Source organism: Lathyrus oleraceus, chromosome 6 (genome assembly GCF_024323335.1).
Source record: "Lathyrus oleraceus cultivar Zhongwan6 chromosome 6, CAAS_Psat_ZW6_1.0, whole genome shotgun sequence".
NCBI lineage: Eukaryota > Viridiplantae > Streptophyta > Magnoliopsida > Fabales > Fabaceae > Lathyrus > Lathyrus oleraceus.
In genome coordinates this window covers 428,956,594-428,973,596 of record NC_066584.1, presented here as the reverse complement: position 1 = coordinate 428,973,596, position 17,003 = coordinate 428,956,594, and the positions used below count along the sequence as shown (strand labels likewise).

The window sequence follows — 17,003 nt, the reverse complement described above, 5'->3', positions numbered from 1 at the left end:
CGTCTCTCTCTCTCTCTCTCTCTCTCTCTCTCTCTCTCTCTCTCTTTCACACACGCACACACACACACACACACATTCATTTATCCATCCACACACAATAATCAAATAAGTACACAAAAAGTATAATTAAGTTAAAATAAAATAATTTATTAAAACTATAGTGTTACATAGCAGGCTCTAAAAGCATCTTTTGGTTTGGTCAGAGGCCAAGAAGAGACATCGTGGTGGTTATTAGAAGTCAGAAGTCTCCAACTCTGGTGAGAAGAAACATCAAAAAGGAAATGAGAAGTTTGATAAGAAGAAGGTTCAATGTTACTGTTGTAAAAAGTTTGGTCACTTTGCTACTGATTGTTGGTCAAACAAGGAAAGGAAATAAGAATAAGAAAATATAGCCAGAGGAGAGTCTGATGATGAACCTGTGCTATTGATGGATTCTGAATATGATGGTTGATATTTGGTAGACTGGAGATATATGGACACTGACTGCTCAAATTATTTAATTGAAAACAAACAATGGTGGGTTATCTTTGACTCTAGAAAGAGGACAAAAATCAGATGTGCTAATGATAAGTATCTGAATGCTGAAGGAATGGGAAATGTCAAGGTCATAGTGAATAATGGAAAAATTGTTCTGTTCAAGGATGTTTGGTATGTTCATGGCATGAAGAGCAATCTGATGAGTGTAGATGAGTTAATTGAGAAAGATTTTCCATTTACTATGAAGGACAATCTCTTAAAGTTGTATGATTCTAATCAGAAGCTGATTATGCAGTCTAAATAGGGAAGCAACAGAACATTCACGGTGAATGTGGAAACAACTGAAACTAAATGTGTTGGTGCAGAAGGTGTTGAAGATGATAGTGAGTTGTGGCATAAGAGATTGGGGCATCTGAACTTCAAAAAAAGCTTTAGGACATATGAGTTCTAAGAATCCTTTACATGGAATTCTTAAGATTATGAATCCTAAGAATTCATGTGAGATATGGATGAAAGGTAAGCAACCTAGGTTACCATTTGCATCAGAAGTGGCTCCAAGAGCAAAACATGCTTTAGGAGTAGTACATTATGATGTATGTGGACCATTTGAAGTACCTTCACTTGGAGGAAACAAGTACTTTATGTCATTTGTGGATGAGTTCATAAAAATGAGATGGGTAACACTCATCAAGTTCAAGCATGAGGTGTTTGTTGAGTTTCAGATGTTCAGGGTGAAGGCTGAAAAACAAAGTGGTCAGAAGCTGAAAATTCTGAAAACTGATGGCAGAGGTGAGTACAATTCTACAGAATTCAGAAGGTTCTATGAGGAAAATGTAATTGAGCATGAGGTTACTGGTTCATACACTCCTCAGCACAATGGTCTTACTGAAAGAAGAAACATAACTTTGCTTGATATGACAAGGAGCATGGTGAAGGACAAAAAGCTCCTGCGCACCTTGCGGGGAGAAGTTGTTGCCACTGTAACATATGTGCTCAATAGGTGTTCAATTAAGAAGCTAAAAGAAATTGTGCCTTTTGAGAAGTGGACTGGAGATAATAAAAGTGTGATCCATTTGAAGGATGTTTGGTTCTGTTTGTTATAAACATGTTCCAGATGCTAAGAGAAGGAAGTTGGATGACAAAAGCAACGTCATGTTGCTTGTAGGATACCATAATACATGTGCTTATAAGCTATATTATCCCGTCACAAACAAAATTCAATACAACAAAGATCTCATTACGAAAGAATCAGAAGTGTGGGATTAGAACAAGTCTCAATCTAACTCTAGTGCAGTGTTGACACCTTAGTTAACTTATGAAGAAATTTTAGAGTCTGAAGAAGAATCTGTTGGTGTAAGCCCTAGAGGCCAATACTTTTGGTACTTGTATCGAATTATTTATTAATAATAAAAGGCTTTTTTTATTATGTTTGTTTAATAAAGTCCCTAGAATAACTAGTCCGTTTAATGTATCAAGTGTGACTTAATCATGAGATCCCATTAAACATAAGGAAAATATTCTTAAAGTATCTGTAGTCGAGTTTTTTTGTGAAGTGGGATAACATTAAAGCATTAAGATTATTATGTATATAGATTGATGATCACATCTCATGGATCATGGATAAGGAGTTATCAAGTCTTAAACACAGGTATGAATATTATGAGTAATATTTATACTGGGTTGACCCGTTATGAGCATACTACATAGAATGTTATGCAAAGTGTCATAAGTTATTCTCATGATGATAATGGTGTATACCAACCTTCGATCTGAAACCACTATGGACCCTATATGTAGAGTCGAGTGTTTTATTGTTGATCAAACGTTGTCCGTAACTGGATGAGCATAAAGACAGTTGATGGGTACTCCACGAAGCATGTTAAGGGATATGAGTGACCTAGATGGAATTTTCCCATCATGCGTAACAGGATAAACGTATAAGGGTCCAATATTAAACTGGACAAGGATGACACAGTCTATGCCTTGTCAGATCACATGACATTTTCGTGTCTTGGGTAGCAATGATGTGTTGCTAGATATCACTCACTGTTTATTATGTTAAATACGTGATTTAATATAATTGTCAATGTCGCGAAAACCTACAGGGTCACTCACAAAAGGACAGATTGATGAGAGATATAGTAAATAAGGAACACCGCAAGGTACGGTGCACTTAAGTGAATTGTAGAACACCGTAAGGTAGGATGCACTTAAGTAGAATACGAAATATGGTAAGGTACCACGCACTTAAGTGATTTTCGGTATACCATAAGATATGGGCCACATACACTTAAGTGAGCTTTTTAGCTTGCAGCCCACACAAGTGGTTCTATAAATAGAACCTTTGTGTAAAATCATTTTACTTGATAAAATTTTGTTTTTCTCTCTCACTCAAAGCCTTCATTTGTAGCAGCTCTGAGACTGAAGGAATTCCTTCGTGTGGACTGAGTAGAGGTGTTGTCATCATTCGACGCTCATGATCACTCCTTAGATCTGCATCAAAGGTTTTAATTGCCACAGGAGGTAACGATTTCTATCAGTGATCATGCCCATTCGTAAGGATCACTAAAGGAAACTTTTTAATTTCCGTTGCGTTTTGGATCGCAATTTTTCTACAGAATCTGCCTCTGAAGAAGATTATGAGTCTTAAGATGACTCTGATGCTGAAGGAGAGTCCGAAGGTGAGTCTGACTCTGAAGGTGGATCTGATTCTGATCCAGATTCTGATGATAATCCAGACTCTGGTGGTAATCATGCCTCCGAAGGCGGTCCAGACTCTAAAGGCAATCCATCATCTGATATTGTTCCATGATCTGAAGAAGATTCTAAACAAGTTCAGAGACCACAATCATACAACTACTAAGAAGATTTACAGAGTTTGATATGTCGCAAGATATTAAGATAGACTCTGAAAGGGAAGTCATTCGGTGTACCTTGTTTGTAAAAAGTTTGGCTGAAGGCCATGAAAGAAGAGCATGAGGCTATATAAAGAAAAAAGAGTTGCGAGTTGACTGAGCTTCCAAAGAACAAGAAATCCATCAGTGTGAGATGGACTTACAAGTTGAAACTAAATCCAGATGGATCAAATTAAAACATACAAAGCAACGTTAGTAGCTAGAGGAATTTTACAAGAATATGGATTAGACTACTTCAAGGTGTTTGCTCCTGTAGCAAGACACGAAAAATCAGACTGGTGATTGCTATAGCTGCTAATAGAAATTGGTCTCTGATGCATTTAGATGTGAAATCAACATTTATGAATGATCCTTTACAAGAGGAAGTTTATGTACTCTGGGTTTGTGAAAAAGAATCAGGAATGGATAATGTATAAGTTGCATAAAGCCTTGTATGGATTGAAACAAGTTCCTAGAGCCTGAAATTTGAAATTTGATTTATTTTTCAAGCTTCAAGGATTCAGAAAATATGAGATAGAGTATGATGTTTATGCTCAACATATATTTGATAACAATATGATTTTGGTGTGTCTCTATGTTGATGATATATTGCTAACAGGGAGCTGTTCAGATGAGATAGCTAAGTTCAAGAAGGTGTTGGTTAATGAGTTTGAGATGACTGATCTAGGAAATATGACATATTTTCTAGGGGTGGAGATTTTGTATTATGATAAGGGTATAATCTTGCATCACCTGAAGTATGAACTTGAGCTTCTGAAGAGATTTGAGCTAACGAATTGCAAGTCTGCAATCACACCTATTGAAACAAATCTAAAGTTAGATTCTGATGTTGAGGGTGATGACGTAGATGCTACAACTTTTAAATAATTGGTAGACTCGTTGAAATATCTCTATAATACCAGGCTTGATATTTTCCATGCAGTTGGAACAGTGAGTAGGTTTATGAACAAACCAAAGTGATCATATTACCAAGCTGCTGTCAGAATACTGAGATATATTAATGGGACTCTGAAGTATAAAGTTTTGTTCCTTTCTGGTGTTAAATCTGAGTCAAAGTTGGTATGTTATTCAGACTCTGATTGGTGTGGAGACAGAGTTGACAGAAGAAGTACTTATAGATATTTCTTCCAGTATCTAGGAAGTCCTATTTCTTGGTGCTCCAAGAAGTAACCAGTGGTTGCATTGTCGACCTATGAAATCGAGTACATTGCAGGTGCTTTGATTGCTTGTAAAGTTGCGTGGATTCTGAACTTGTTGCAGGATCTGAAGATCAAGGTGAGCAAGCCTGTGAAGTTGATGATTAACAACAAATCAACTATAAGTCTTGCCAATAATTCAATGCTTCATGGAAGAAGTAAACACATTGACACGAAGTTCCATTTTCTGAGAAATCAGGTTCAGAAGGAAGTGCTTGACGTTGCAACTGTAGCACTCAGAAGCAGCTGACAGATATTTTGTTCAAAGTAATCAAGACTGAACATTTTATCCAATTGAGAGATGAAATCGATATTGTTGATTTTAGTCTTGATTGTGGATTAAGAGATGTTGTTAAAGTGTAATTCAAATTTACATTTAAGATAGATTTAATTTGGTGGGCATTTGAATTTCATTTAGATTGAATGCGTTTATATATTGGAATTGCAATTCAGGTAGAATAAGAATCTTTTCATTATAATATAATTTTTTATAAGAGAAAGTTAGTTATAGATTTACATTCTCTCTTCTATCATTATTATCTTTATCTTCTTCTTTCTTGTGCATCAACAAATGTTACTATTAATAAAGACTTCGCTCTGTCAATTTTTGTCGCTGACCTTATTTGTGATGTTCTGATTATTTGTTGTTATCTTCTAGTTCGGAATTGCCTTTTTTTATGAATTTCTTTGAGCTCCGGTTGTTTGTGGTTCTGGTTTGGGTGTCACTTTGATTGTGTTTGGTGGCTTTAATCTTTCGATGGCACTGCACTTTTGCTCAATAGCAGTGTTTTTGTTTTCTGTTGGTTGAATTTCTGCTTTGTAGCTAATATGTATTTTTATGTTTGAGTTCTGCTATTTTGGCGGGCTTGGTTTTGTTTGTGGTAGGAGTGTTTTTTGTTTAGATTCCTGTTTTATCCGTTGGACCAGCTTTGGTGTGGATTCTTTATTTTGGGCATTCCTGATGTGTTTAGTTCAATTTATTTTCTCAATTTTTTTAAATCTTTACATAATCACATAATGTCATCTGCATACAGCATATGGATGACACTAATTTACCATATTGAACCATTTTAGATAAGTATCTATTGAAAATATCTTGACTTAAATAAAAGAGTAATTATGAGTCAGATCTTATCCATATACGTTGATTTCTCTTCAAAATCGATAAAAAAAAATTGAAATTGAATTTAAAAAATATTACATTTTTTAGTTTTTTCTAAAATATTAATCTTATATTGAATAATAAAAGTTTCCTATTTTAAATTGCATCTAGAAGTGTGTACCTAACCCTGATCCGTGTTAAAATTCATATGAACAATTTCCTAAACATATCAACTAAATATCTGTGTTAAAAAAATAACACAAACAATACCGTTGATCTCATAAAAAAAACACAATAGCCGTTGATTTTTTACAAGATGAGACGCGTTAAAGTAACACACGCGCGTAAGCATTGACGTGGGATAACCTGAAGAGATTTCCCAATCCAGAAACGAATTTCATCATCATTACATTACAAATACGTTTCGGTATTATCCACTCATCACCGTCCGATAAGGCTATAATCCCCGTACCCGAAACAATCCAACGGCTGTTATCTCAACAGCATCAAACTTAAAAGAAACATTCACGTTACTCGTACCGTTTAAAAGATCCAAAAGAATAAAGAATAAAAATAAATCTGCATTTCTTAATCAGGCTTAAAAACCTTCGTTAAATTCTGCATTTCAATTTTCAACTTTCAACCTCACAAGTAAACCAAAAAAAAAAACCCTTCTTTTTCTCTCTCATGCCTTTCTGCAATTAACCAAACTTTTACTAGTGAGAGATGTCGTCACCGGGCTTCCCCGGCGGCGTCGGAGCCTCCGATTTCTACGGCAGAGCAGGTAACTTTTCCGGCAGATCTATCACACTTCCGTCCAACATGAACAATATGAACAACAATAACAATAATTTCTCAACCATGGCCACCACCACCACCCAGAATTATCATAACCCTTTCTACCGAACCCAACAACAACAACAACAACTTCCATCGATTTTCATCGACCCTTCTTCCCAAATCGTTCAAAACCGATCATCTACCATGATCAGAAATTACCTTGACCCTTCTTCCCAAATCGCACAACAACGTCATGCATCTAACCTCATCGGAAAACGTACCCTCGCTGAATTTCAAACCCACAACATCAACAACATCAACAAGACCAACAACCTCAGTACCCACAATACTGCTAACGCTCTTCTTTCCAACCTTGTATTTCGCTCTGTCAAACCTAGAAATTTTCAATACGGTTCTCCTCTTTCACCTCTTTCTCCTATGGATTTCTCAAATTCATCAAATTCATCAACCGATTTGGGCAACAATTCTTCTTGTTCTTCTTCTGCTATAGCTATGCTTCTTCGCTCGAATCCTGGTGCTCAAAACTCAACACCGGTGAATAATTCGATCCTCCAGAATACCCATTTTCAAAATCAAAATTCCAATTCTGCTGAGATTCAGACAACAATCACTGACCCAAATAAGAAAATGATGGATAATTACTTATTGGAGTTGGAAAAACAGCTCCTTGAAGACAATGACGAAGAAGGAGAACAAGATGGGAATTCTGTCACTACAAACAGTGAATGGTCTGAGACAATTCAGAATTTAATTAGTTTACAGCAAAACCCGATCCAGATACCAGTTTCATCACCGTCTTCATCCAACACTTCCCTGAATTCATCTTCTTCCTCGGTTGTTTTACCTTCGGGCTCTTTCAAGCAATGGTTAACAGAAGCTGCTACCGCGATTTCGGAAGGTAAAATCGATGCTGCATCGGAGATCCTTAATCGTTTGGCTCAGACACTAAAACTATCCGTGAGTTCTGATAGTAGATTAACTAATTATATGGTCTCAGCGCTCAAATCTCGCATGAATCATTTCGAAAATCCACCTCCGGTAGCGGAACTGTTCAGTAAAGAACATGCTGAGTCAACTCAGCTTATGTTCGATAATTCTCTGTGCTTTAAGGTCGCTTTCATGGCTGGCAACATCGCAATCATCGAAGCTGCATTCGATGAAACAACATCAGAGAGAACTAACAGTAACAACAATATGAAGAATATCTGTGTGGTGGATTTTGATATTGGTCATGGGAAAAGATACGTTAACCTTCTCCATGAGCTACACGCGCGTCTCAAAGGTTCACCGGCGACGTTGAAGATCACAGCTGTAGCAGATAACAGCAACGACGAGAGGTTGAAGATGGTGGAAGAGAATTTGAGTCAACAAGCTGAGAAATTGGGAATCGGTTTTGAATTCAAAGTGGTAACACTGAAAATCACCGAGTTAACTCGCGAGTCATTGGGTTACAGCTCAGAGGATATTCTTGCTGTCAACTTCGCGTTCAAGCTTTTCAGAATGCCAGATGAAAGCGTGTCAACTGAGAATCCACGCGACGAGCTTCTCAGGCGCGTGAAATCACTTGCCCCGCGTGTAGTAACTCTTCTGGAGCAAGAGCTGAATACAAACACAGCTCCATTTGTCGCACGTGTGGCTGAGTCGTTTTCCTATTACGGCGCGTTGCTTGACTCAATTGAGTCCACAATGGGGAAAGAGAGCTCGGAGCGAGTCAAGATTGAGGAGGGGCTGAGTCGGAAGATGGGTAACACGGTTGCTTGTGAAGGTAGGGATCGCGTGGAGCGCTGTGAAGTGTTTGGGAAGTGGCGTGCACGCATGAGTATGGCTGGGTTTAGTTTGAACCCGGTGAGTCAGAAAGTCGCTGAGTCGGTAAAAGCGCGACTCGCTCCAGGGAGCCGAGTTATTGTGAATGAAGAAAACGGTGGGGTTAGCTTTGGGTGGATGGGAAGAAAACTAACCGTCGCATCTGCTTGGCGTTAACTCAACTCACTTTTTATTTTTTAATTTTATGAATATTATTAATATGTCACATTGTTACGGGGTATATTTCAACTTTATCTAGAGGATAATGGGTAGAAATAAAAAAAAAAGAAAAAAGAAAATTAGTGTTGGAAAATTGTACTTGAGAACACACTTGGTTCCTCTGTTTTGTTCCACCAAACAAGCTTAATAAAAAAGTGTTTGAATCCCGAGAAAATTTATGTTGCATGCATTTATTTATAGATATTATAATTCAATTATGTGTTTTTATTCATCATAACTTCGATGTGAGAGAGAAAGAATTTGGTGTATGTTTGGTAGAGATCATAGTCATATCCTTTCGGTTAGGTTAAAAAAGTACTTGTATTTGGTTATTTTGTTCATATTTTTGTGTTAATTTTGATTTCTTGAATGTGGTTTGCAATACTTTTTTATTGTGATTATCAGATAATTAATCTTAGTGAACATATTGGTTACATTTTGATTAGGCTCATCCTTAAGATGTATCATTCTTAAACTCACGAGGGTTCCTATGAGGGTCTCCCTCAAATTTTGTGTATTGAATAATTAATAGCAAAGTTTGTATGCAAATAAATCTTTGCTATATAGCTTAGCAAATTCATGAAGCTATAACATTAAATTTTGCTTGATGCATCTATTGATTGAGCTTATTGTAAGATTGATAAATGAATATTGGGAAACTTTCCAATAATAATTAGTCTTGCTATATGTCAAGATAGACTCTGAGGATAAGTAGATTTGGGAGTATATTATAATCTTAGTAATTTTGCTTACAACATATTGTACATTTTGAAAAAAATTCAACAAGAATGATTTGAATCTTATGTTTGACTTTTGAAATTACTGTAAATCTAATTGCAAGTGCATATCTTAGATATGATGAATCATAAATGTGGAATAGTTTTTAGGGAACCCAAACTTAAGAGGCATATTTTCATCAGCAACTCTTGGAGCGGTATGATACAATGCTCATATGATATTCAATTATATATGTTTCTATTCATGTGTATGAATAAGAAAGGAAAATTTATTATATTATTAAATTTTAGGTTATGCATATTGTTGAATTTATTATTGGTGTAGTTCCCCATTTACATTGTTTAATGATTGGAAGCAACACTCGTTTTCATGTTATTGAAGACTCTACTTCCATGTTGGGGTATGAATATCAAATCTTCATGTTGAAGATTTTGAAACTATTACATAAGATTATATAAATATCATATTATAATTACATTTAGTGACAATAACATTCCTACAATAACCTTTTATATCATAAGTCTTGAAGTTTCAGAAGTATTTCATGTAGCGTAACCGGTTATTACGGGTGTATAATTGATTATAGTTGAAGTTGATATAATTTTCGGGGTAATCGTTTATTAGAAATGGTGTAATCGATTATTAATAAAGTTGAATTAACTTGTTTTAATTTTAGTGTCAGGTGTAACCAATTATTTATTTTGGCATAATTGATTACAGTCCCGAATTTTTGTTTTTTCCGCTATTGTATTTAGTCAATTTACATTTCAATCATCGTGTAACTTATATAAAAGTGTGTAGGATGCACACACCAATTCTTAATGAAACTATTCTCTCTCTCTCTCTCTCTCTCTCTCTCTCTTCTCCTCTTTCACTCTCCACACACCAAAATTACTCCATCATTGTTTCACCAACTTTGTGGTTGTTTGTTTTAACATTTGAGATCAAGAGTCTGAATCAGATCCACAAACACCTTGTGTGAAACATGAATCCAGTATTCAATGAAAGAATCCATGCATATTTATTCATTCTTGATACAAAGAATTACGATAAGTGGTGCAAACAAATGAATGTGTTGTTTGGCTATCAAGATGTTCTTGAGGTGATCAAGAATGATGTTACTCCTCTTGTTTAGAATGCTATTGAAGAGTAGCAAGCAACACATAAAGAAGAGAAGAAGGATTACAAAGCGGTGTTCTTGATTCATCAATATGTTAATGGGGATGATTTTGAAAAGGTTGGTGATTGTGATTCATCGAAGCAAGCTTGAGAGATCTTAGAGAAAACTTATGCAGGAACTGACAAAGCAAAGGTGGTGAGGTTACAAACTCACAAACGACATCTCAAATTTATTCAAATGGAGGAAAATGAGACAATCAACGATTTTGGAACGAGAATCACTCGGTTGGTGAACCAAATGAAGGTGTATGGAGAAACCATTATGGAGCAATATGTTGTTGCTAAGATCTTGCGTTCTTTAACACCAAGATTCGATAACATAGTTGTAGTGATTGAGGAGTTGAAGGATCTTACGACAATGAGCAAAGAGGAGCTGCAAAGTTCTCTTAAGGCTCGTGAGCAAAGGATGCAGGAGAGGAATAACGATAAGACAAATGCGGAGATAACTTTGCAAGCTCGTTTCAATGAGAAGGACAAGAGATTGAAAGAAAAATGGCCTTTGAAGAACAAAGGGAATTTTTAGAATTTTGGTGGAAAAGAGTCCCGAAATTCAAAGAATTCGACGAGTCAAATGGGTGGGAGCAACTACAACAAACATGGTGGTCATGGCAACTTTAGAAGCGAAAGAAATAGATTTGACAAGAGCAAGGAGCAATGCTACAAGTGTCAACGATTTGGTCATTTTGTGAAAGAATGAAATGCGAACAAGAAGAAATCTCAAGGGGATGAAGTTAATGTTGTAAGACAAAAATTTGATGAAGAGAATACACTTTTGGTCATGATCACATAAGCAAATTGTAGCAACAAACAACTGTGGGACAACAGCTGCAACAACTCAAAAAATGCATAAAAATTGGGTTGCATCCGATTAAATGATACAGATGACCGATTGTATGAAGAGGAAGACGCATGATGAGTATGAAAGGAGTTCAATGCAGTGAGGAGTGGTATTTGGACTCGGGTTGTTCAACTCATATGACGAGAAGGAAGGATTGGTTTGCCAAAGACAATTGTGCCGTGAAGAACAAAGTAAAGTTTGCGAATGACACCATTCTAATGGTCGGTGTTATCGGTGATGTTTTGATCATGAGAAGGGATGATGGATATTCATTGATCAAAGATGTTTTGTTTATTTTGATAATTAAATGTAACCTTCTAAGCACTGACCAATTGCTTTAGAAGGGGTACAAGATTCATATGGAAAACAATGGGATGTGCGTTTTGGATGTAAAGGGAGCTTTGGTCCTTAAAGCGCTTATGGATGCCAATAGAACCTTCAAGGTTGAGTTGAAGGTTATGAAGCATAAATGTCTTGCTACTGCAGCAAGTAGAGAAGAGTGGATGTGGCACTATCATCTTGGGCATCTCAATTTTAGAGATCTCAAGAATTTGCAAAAGAGCGGTATGGTAACAGGGCTGCCATCTATTAACATGCCAGCTGAAATGTATGAAGAATGTGTGCAAGCTAAGCAAAATAGGTGAAAATTCAGCAATGATGCAGACTGAAGAACCAAGAATCACCTTGAGGTGGTGTATTTGAATGTTTTTGGACCGACGCAAGTAGATTCTGTTGGTGGCAATAAATACTTTGTCACTTTTAATGATGATTATAGTAGGAAGCTACGAACATACCTAATCAATAGAAAAGATGAGGTATTTGAAGTGTTCAAGAAGTTCAAGTCCATGATGGAAAGGCAAAGTGGTCACAAGCTCAAAATGCTCAAAACGGATGGTGGATGCGAATATGTCTCAAATGACTTTGGGAAGTTTTGTGATCAAGAAGGGATTGTAGGTGAGGTAGTACCATCCTATAAACCACAACAAAATGGTGTATCCAAAAGGAAGAATCAATCAATTATGAACATGGTGAGAATCATGTTGAGGGGGAAGAACATGTCGAAGGAGCTATGGGGAGAAGTGGTATCCACAGATGCCTATTTGTTGAATAGATACGCTACAAAGAAGTTGGAAAATGTAACACCGGAGGAAGCATGGTTGGGGTTCAAGCCAAATCTGAACCACTTGAAAGTTTTTGGTTCCATTGCATGCCGACATGTTCTAGGTCAACTTAGAGAGAAGTTGGATGACAAGGGAGAGGTGATGATTCTTGTTTGATATCACTCAACCAGTGGTTATAAACTGTTTGATGGTGTTAACAGGAGGATTGTGATCAGTCTGGATGTGGTGATAGATGAAATAAAGCAGTTGAAACAGGATGTAATTGGTTACCAGTAGTCTGTAACCGGTTACATGCAGGCTCTAACCGGTTACAAGTACGAATTTTTGGATTCTGAGGTAGTAGGAAGTATATAAAAGCATGTCACCGAAGCCCGAAATGAAGGAAATGTCGGGAGGTCAACAAGGAAAAGGGGTTTGCCTTAGAGACTCTAAGATTGTGAGTAGTTTCGTGACAATGAGATCAATGACGATGGTGATTTCTTCCACTTTGTACTTATGGCCGAATCTGAACCCGTTAATGCAGAAGAGGCCTTAAGTGATCCCAAGTGGATTTGTGTTATGAAAGAGGAGCTCGAATCCATTGAGAAAAACATTACTTTGGGGCTTATTGATCTACCAAAAAGGAAGAAGGTAATTTATGTGAAATGGATGTTCAAAGTGAAGGCAAATCCCAAGGGTGAGATAATCAAGCATAAGGCTAGATTAGTGGCTAAGAGATTTCTGCAAAGAGAAGGTATAAACTTTGAGGAGGTATTTGCACAGGTCGCTTGGATGAAACCATTAGGCTTGTTGTTAGTATCACAAATAACCATAATTGGCCTATTTACCAAATGGATGTCAAATACGCGTTTTTGAATGGACCACTAACATAGGAGGTATATGTAGGACAACCCCTAGTTTTATTATGAAAGACCGAGAGTTGAAATTCTACAAGTTGAAGGAAATGCTATATGGTCCGAAGCAAGCTTCAAGAGCTTGTAATAGAAGAATTGATGATTTCCTAAAGGACATTGGCTTCAAGAAATATGTATCGGAGCATGGAGTTTAGGTGAAGACGGATGCTAGTGAAGGAGTAATCATCCTTTGTTTATACGTGGATGATTTATTGATCACGGGAAGCAATGGTGAGTGCATTTCAAAGTTCAAGAGTGAAATTATGCATGACTTTGAGATAACAGACCTTGATCTCATGACTTATTTTCTTAGCATTGAGTTCCACAAGTCAAAATTGGGACTGCTCATGCATCAAAGAAGATGTGCTCTTAAGATATTGAAAAAGTGTGAAATGGAGCATTGCAATGTTGCCATTTCTCCACCTTAACTAAGGTTGTAGTTATATAAGAATGAGGATGAGGAAGATGTTGATCCACTCAATGTAGGAGATTGATTGGATCTTTGCGTTACTTGTGTAATACGCGACAAGACTTAGCGTTTAGTGTCGGTATTGTGAGTAGATTCATGGAGAGACCGAATGTGTCTCATATGGCAGCAGTCAAGAGGATCTTGCGCAATGTCAAATGTTCTGTTGGCTGCGGAATACTCTTTTCCGCAGCGAATACGGGCAGAAAATGCAATTTGGTCGATTTTACCGATTCTAACTGGTGTAGAGATAAGGATGATCAAAAGTCTACAACTGGATATATCTTTATGTTCGATGAGACACCAATCTCTTGGTGTTCGAAGAAGGAACTGGTAGTTGCACTCTTATCTTGTGAGACCGAGTATAATGCCGCTTCGTTATGCATGTGCCAAGCCGTATGACTTATGAATCTATTGGAGGAGCTGAGCAGCAGTGAGGGTGAGGCTGTCACCCTTTTAGTTGACAATGTTTTTGTGATTAATCTTTCTAAGAATCCAATTGCACATGGGAGGAGCAAGCACATTGAGATGAGGTTCCATTATTTGAGGGAACTTGTTAGTGATGGATGGTTACGATTGGGATATTGCAGAAGTGAGGACCAAGTTGCGGATTTGCTGACAAAAGGGGTCACAAATGATGTATTCAAGAGGTTGAAGAAGAACATGAGCATGGTGGACTTAAAGCACATGAATTAAGGTGGTGTGTTGAAGTTTTTGAAGTATTTCATGTGTTGTAACCGATTATAACGGGTGTGTAACCGGTTACAGCTAGAGCTGACATGCATTCCAGTAACAGAGAATTGAAGTTTTTGTAGGGGTAATCGATTACCAGAAATGGTGTAACTTGTAACACCCCTCTAAAATACCCCAAATATTTAATTAAAATAGCAATATATCAATCAGAGTAATTATGCAATTAAGGGTGTCACACAATCATTTCACACCATTCACCATAATAACTGTCATGCCCTTTTATTAATTCAAAACATAAAGCATTTGCACAATACGCAGCGGATAGAAATCAAATCAATCATGCAAAACATGTAACACATTACATGTAAAATTATTCAACAAGGTAAAACATCTCGTCCCGATGTTACATCTATCAGAGCATGACCCACTAAGGAGACTACACTAGACTCCAAGCACTAGCTTCTACTCAATCACTGCTCGTTACCTGAAAAATAGTTGTAAGGGTGAGTTCCTCAATCGATATAAAAAGCATTATAAAATATCATGTAATGCTAAGTAAATAACACATTAATCACCCTAATCATATCACACATTCGGTAATGGCACATCAACTCAATTGGCATACTCAATACCAACACAATTCATACTCATACCCAATGCCAACACAAACACACGTATAATATTGGAATACATCCATTCATATTATACGCCATACATACATTATGCAATGAGACTCCATGCATGCGGTACAGACTATTCGTGAACATATAGTTCAACCTCACCGATCAAATCCAGATACGGCTACCAAGCCCACTAGTCCCACTCATTTGAGACCTAGTGACTCACTCACTAATTCCTCACCATGGGAATTAGCTACCACCCCAAGGGCTATGCTATGCACGCTAATCACCTAGCATGCAAACATCAACAACAATCTACAATGATTTACTCACTAATTCCTCACCATGGGAATTAGCTACCACCATAAAGGCCACAATATGCATGCTAATTCACCTAGCAATGCAACATCATCAACAACAATCCACAATGGACATATGCTCACACTCTAAGCCATAAAACAGTCCATTCACCAACACATGCATAATATATACATTCACAACATTATGCATACTTTCACACATCATCAGCATATTTATCACATAATCATATCATGTCATGCCAATTAATCAATCATAGTATTAACACACTCTACTAATACCTACACTACTCAAAACAACGGGAAATGATCCCTACTATATCACATACCGATATAGGCCAACCATCAAATATGTACACAACATTAAAATATCAATTTTTCCAATTTCCAACAGTGTTAACCGGTTAACGCCCTGGGTTAACCGGTTAACGCAACACAGAACACGCTTTCTGGCAAAACTCAACAGTGTTAACCGGTTAACGCCCTGGGTTAACCGGTTAACGCAGACAGAACAACAATATTTTCACAACTCACAACAGTGTTAACCGGTTAACGCCCTGGGTTAACCGGTTAACGCAAGCAAAACAGCAATACCTCACAATTCTTAACAGTGTTAACCGGTTAACACCCTGGGTTAACCGGTTAACGCAAGACAGAAAGCTGTTCCTGCGCTAACACGAAGCAGAATGCAGAATTCTCCGCATTTTCCGCCGTTGGAGGACTTCCGGACCTCCGATTCCGATTCCGTAAAAAGCTATACGTTCGGGAAATCGCAACTCACACAAATACAGATTCAATTACAACTTTAACACAACTTATCCAACACAATTTTTCAGCATTCAACATCCCAATTAGGGTCAATTCAACGGTTTATCACTACCCATTACATGTTAACCCATAATACCCATTAAACGACGATAAACTCCCCCTTACCTGAGTTAATCCGGCAATCCTTTAGCCTCAAGCTCTTTGTCTTCTCCAACCTTCTTCCTCTTGCTCTGTCTCTCTGCCCTTTTCCTCTTTTCAGCCGCTTCTCTGTTTTCACGTGAAAACTCTTTTTACCAAAAATAGAACTCTTTTTCCTTATTTCCAACTTATATATTTTCCAATAATTATTATTCCAATAATAATAATAATAATAATCCAAAAATTCCAATTATTTAATTAAATTAATAAATATAATATTAACTTAAACTAAATACTTATCTTATTTTTATCGGGGTGTTACAACTCTCCCCCACTAAAAGAGTTTTCGTCCTCGAAAACATACCTCAAGCGAATAACTCCGGATAAGACTCCTTCATCTGACTCTCAAGTTCCCAAGTCACATTGCCACCTGCTGGTCCTCCCCAAGCTACCTTTACCAAAGCAATCTCTTTACCCCGCAACTGCTTCAACTCTCGATCCTCGATCCTCATAGGTGATGTTTCAACAGTCAGGTTATCTCTCACCTGTACATCATCCACTTGGACCACATGCGACGGATCAGGAATGTACCTCCTCAACTGAGACACATGGAAAACCTCATGCAAATTCGCAAGTGACAGCGGTAAAGCGATACGATAGGCTACCTCCCCTATCCTCTCCAAAATCTGATAAGGACCAATAAATCGAGGTGTCAACTT

The 17,003-nt window shown here is 37.2% G+C and overlaps 1 protein-coding gene across 1 annotated transcript; it reads left to right on the top strand.

Annotated features, from left to right (window-relative positions):
* The first annotated feature begins 6,238 nt into the window (after positions 1-6,238).
* LOC127090954 (scarecrow-like protein 8) lies at positions 6,239-8,688 on the top strand. The gene has a single exon (XM_051029431.1). It carries the CDS (start codon positions 6,417-6,419, stop codon positions 8,469-8,471), a length of 2,055 nt encoding a protein of 684 aa, XP_050885388.1. The 5' UTR covers positions 6,239-6,416; the 3' UTR covers positions 8,472-8,688.
* The last annotated feature ends 8,315 nt before the right edge of the window (positions 8,689-17,003 follow it).